This window comes from Cebus imitator, unplaced genomic scaffold (assembly GCF_001604975.1).
Source record: "Cebus imitator isolate Cc_AM_T3 unplaced genomic scaffold, Cebus_imitator-1.0 Scaffold341, whole genome shotgun sequence".
NCBI lineage: Eukaryota > Metazoa > Chordata > Mammalia > Primates > Cebidae > Cebus > Cebus imitator.
In genome coordinates this window covers 296,027-300,700 of record NW_016107656.1, presented here as the reverse complement: position 1 = coordinate 300,700, position 4,674 = coordinate 296,027, and the positions used below count along the sequence as shown (strand labels likewise).

The 4,674-nt window shown below is 47.0% G+C and overlaps 1 protein-coding gene across 2 annotated transcripts in view; it reads left to right on the top strand.

Annotated features, from left to right (window-relative positions):
- Positions 1 to 256: 256 nt before the first annotated feature.
- The window catches only part of GINM1 (glycoprotein integral membrane 1), a 22,017-nt gene continuing 17,599 nt past the window's right edge, over positions 257 to 4,674 (top strand). For both annotated transcript variants that reach the window (XM_017505750.1, XM_017505749.1), the window contains exon 1: positions 257 to 482. In XM_017505750.1, the coding sequence (XP_017361239.1) occupies positions 363 to 482 (120 nt within the window). In that variant the 5' untranslated portion in view covers positions 257 to 362. The remainder of the gene's footprint in view (positions 483 to 4,674) is intronic.

Sequence of the window (4,674 nt, the reverse complement as noted above, 5' to 3'; positions counted from 1 at the left end):
TATATACATGTGCACACACAGATACATTCATGTGTGTATATACTACTTTTAAAAATAACGGCTGCGAGAACATTTACACCGCTCGGGTTGAAGCCCGGTCGGTTCCTGAGCGCGGGTTTAAGGGCATGAGCTTCCCAGACTTCACTCCGCCCCTCGACGCCGCGCGACGCTGAGCGTGCGCAAACGCCTTTCGCCAGCGAGGGAGATTTCAGAAGCTCCTTGCGCCTTCCGCGGCGCCCGGGTAGGGGAGTGCCCACTCCGCCCCGCCCCGCCCGCCCCTCTCGCCGAAGCTCCGCCCCGCCCACCCGCCGGCTCCGCCCTCACCTCCAGGTCGCCGCTGCTCGCTGCCGGGGTAGTCCAAGATGGAGGGCGCCCCAGGGGCGCTGCTCGCCCTCCGGCTACTGCTGTTCGTGGCGCTACCCGCTGCCGGGTGGCTGACAACAGGCGCCCCCGAGCCGCCGCCGCTGTCCAGAGCCCCGCAGGTAGGGCAGGGTGGGCCCGGCTAGCCGCTTTACCACCCCGACCCTCCGGAAGGCCGGGGCAGTCCGCAACGACGCCTCTCACATCCCGGCGGCGGGCAGGGGCGGGGGTCCGGGCCCCCCGAAGGAGGCTTGGGGAGAAGCACCCCAGGAAATGGGGACAGCGTGGGAGGCTGAGGTGAGAGGACAGGGACCCATGGGGGCTGCGTCGCTGTGAGTGAACCTCGGGCCACCCCACACCGACTCGGCCGCCGAAGCCGCCGCGCGACCTGACTGGGCTCTGCCGTCGAAGCGCGCGGTTGCGGATGATCGCAGGCCTTCGTAATGGCGCCTTCCCGGGGTAGAGCCGGCGCTTGGGCAGGGAATGTTTGTGTGCTCGGGAAGTATGGAAGTTGCCCAGTTCGCGCGTTTCCAAGCCACCTGTGCCCGCTCGGCTTGCGATCGCCAGGGCGCGCCGTCCCGAGGCTGCCGGGCTCCGCCGGGCTGAGGTGGGCAGAGGCAGAGACCCGGCCCTCGCGCGACGTGGTGTTTTTGTCGGATGTTGGAGGAGAGGTTCTCACAGCGGGGCGCGACCGGCGGCGTCCGCACCCCGCGGGAACTTGGCCGGGCCTCTGGGGGCGGGGCTCAGCAGTCCGGGTCGGCGAGCCCAGCAGGTGCTTCTGATGCCGGCTGAGGTGGGAGAATCGAGGCATCCTAACATTAAAACGTGGCTGATGCTCACCGTTTCTGCCGTAGAGTTGTGCCTACCTAGGCCAGTATGAGCCTTTTTTTCAGTACAGTGTTTGGTAAGGAAAACTTTGACTATTTTAAAGTGCAAGTTTTCCGAGAATGACAAGAAACTACGTCGGTGCATTTCTCTTACTAGTCAAGACTTGAATATGAACACTCTAAATACAAAGGTGAAGGGCACGGTAAATGTCACTTTTTAAAGTTTTAACGTTTTAGGATAATGACATCACCCCACGTGGGTACAAAACTGACGAGCATGTCTCAGTTGTGCAATGCATTCCAGGAAGCCACAACATTGTTTGCCCTAAGAACCACCTAGATCTAAGATTATATGTGGACCACAGTTTCACGTGGTTAAACAATAGGAATGTGATGGACAAACACCAAGGGATCAAATAAAAGTGAAATAATTCTAAAAAGTTCTGGAAATAAGGACATTATTTTCTTATTTTTCAAGTTTTATTTTATTATTATTATTATTTTTTATATTTTTCAAGTTTTAAAGATTCATCATTGACACCTATATGTCAAAGAGATGTTTAGGTCTACCTAGTCTGCGAAAAATACATTTTGACTGCAGGCTTAAAATACACTGCATTGTCGGCTGGCTCTTAGTGATTTTATCATTTCAGTTCTCCCTTCTTGGGCCTTCATTCCACTTTTAGAAAGTCCAGATCTAAACTGGGAAATTCACATATTAAGCTGGGTGCAGTGGCTCACACCTGTAATCCCAGCTGCCGGGGAAGCCAAAGCCAGAGAATCACTTGAGACCAAGAGTTGGGAGTTGGCAATAAGCCTGGTTAACATAGCAAGACCCTGTCTCAAAGGCAAAAAAATTCACAGTTTAATGAATGCTGAGCAACTAGAAAGAGAATCCCATTACCTGAACTGTTTGTGGGAAACTGAAGACACTTGTTCTAAGTCTTTTCAATGTCTTATTGTGAAACATTTCCAAATATGAAAGAATTTCACAGTGATCCCACATGTTGCATAAGCGCTGTCCAGTAGAACTTTCTGCCTTGATGGTTATGTCTTTTCTCACCATTTGAGTAGCCACTAGACTGCTGTGGCCACTGAGCACTTGAACTGTGACCAGTGCCAGTGAGGAACTGTTTTTAAATTTTTATTTAATTTTAATCAATTTAAATGTAAATAGTCGCAAGTGATTACTGTGTACCATATTGAAGAGTGCAGAACTGGACTACTCTTAACATTACTAGCTTTATCACATCTGTCCATCCTTGTCTTCAGTCTGATAGAAATTAAACTGGTTGATGTCAGGAAAATTTTGTCTTCTTCCAGTGACTCAGATTTGTTGGATTACAAGCATTTTTTTCTCTTTTTATCTATACACTTGTCAGAAGTTGAAGTTATAAAAGATTGCACATAAGTTTGAAAAATAAAAGTCTTTTTTTTTTTTTTTTTTTTTGTTTTTTTTTTTTGAGACAATCTTGCTCTGTCGCCCAGGCTGCAGTGCAATGGTGCAATTCAGGTCACTGCAGCCTCCACCTCCTGGGTTTCAGCGATTCTTCTACCTCAGCCTCCCAGGTAGCTGGGATTACAGAAAGCGCCACCACACCTGGCTAATTTTTGTATTTTTAGTAGAAATGGGGTTTCACCATGTTGGCTAGGCTCATCTTGAACTCCTGACCCCAGGTGATCCTGCCGCCTTGGCTTCTCAAAGTGCTAGGATTACGGGTGTGAGCCACCACACCTGACCGAAAGATATAAGTCTTTATAGTACATTCTTCTACTATTAAAATAACTTGGTCACCAAAGAGAGGCATTCAGAGGACACTCACTTTCTTGTATACATAACTATATATTTCGCTCAGATGTATATTAAACCAGCTGTCTATTACCTTTATTCTTAGGAAGCCACTTGTGTCCCTGATGGGCATCCTAGGAGTAAAGGAATTAGAAGAATTGAAGATGGTTAGGGAGAAACTTTTTAGTGTCCCCAAGCACTCTCTAAGTATATACAACCCTGGCTCAAAAGCGTGACCTTCCATTTCAATGAGAAGTTCTCAAGAATAATAATAAATGTGACCTGGCTCTGAACTCCTGGCCAGGAGGCAGTAAGGATTGTAATTCCCTTTTGCAGTGAAATCTTTCGGAAAGACCAAAAAATAACTTTGTTGAATTTGGTTCTGTAGAAAATACAGTATGCTTGTGTCTGTTAATTGTCTTTTTCAAACTCTGTGTTTTTACTAGGTAGGTGATATATATAAAGTTCAGTAAGTTGCTAACAGTATAGTGTATGTTCACTGCTAAAAGGCAGAAGCTATAAAATGGTTCCCTAGAACATCATTGGAGGCTTACTTCTGGGCTGTTAGAAGAACAATAGTTTATAATTAATACATTCTCTAGTTTGCAAAGGAGATCCATATGACTTGAATTTGGACACAAAACAATATAGCTATCAGTCTGATGACTCACTGAATGTTGATTTGTTTTAGATGCACTATTGGTTCCAACCCTGTAGATCAAGGTAGGCCAGGAGAAAGCCAGTTAGTTCTGAGGAGTTGCTAGTTGTAAAGCTTCCTAGGCTCCTTGTTGGTAAGTGAAACATAGTCACCCTAAATGTGTGGTGTAGGTCTTGTGTGGTATGAACCCTGTTCCACAAGTTATTCCTGGAATCAGCTCAACCTCATGAAATTTCATCAAATTCTCTCATTTGTTGGAAATTATATGTATACAAAATATTGAGGATACTCAGTACCAGCAGATATACTTGTATATTCTTTTTTTTTTTTTGAGAGAAAATTTCGCCGAGGCTGGAGTGCAGCGGCACGATCTTGGCTCACCGCAACCTCCGCCTCTCTCTCGGGTTCAAGCTATTCTCCTGCCTCAGCCTCCTGAGTAGCTGGTATTACAGGCATACACCATCATGCCCAGCTAATTTTGTATTTTTAGTACAGACAGGGTTTCTCCATGTTGATCAGACCGGTCTTGAACTCCCAACCTCCGACGATCCTCCCGTCACGACCTCCCAAAGTGCTGGGATTACAGGTGTGAGCCATCATACCCTGCCCTGTATATTCTTTTTGATGTTTATGAACAGTTTTTCCATTTTCTAAGTTAATACAACCTCAAAGTACTTGAGAGGAGTATTGTTTTTATTCTTGAATAACGATGTCTATTTCTGAATAAACTTAGGAAAGAATTTGATTTACAAATGACTGATTATAGTTCCTGTGGTCAATGGTAAATACTTGTTTTAAAAGTGCTTGCCTCTTGGCCGGGCACAGTGGCTCATGCCTGTAATCCCAGCACTTTGGGAGGCTGAGGCAGGTGCAAGGTCAGGAGTTAGAGACCAGCCTGGCCAATATGGTGAAACTCAGTCTGTATTAAAAATACGTTAAAAAAATTAGCCAGAGGCCGGGCGCGGTGGCTCAAGCCTGTAATCCCAGCACTTTGGGAGGCCGAAGCGGGTGGATCACGAGGTCAAGAGATCGAGACCATC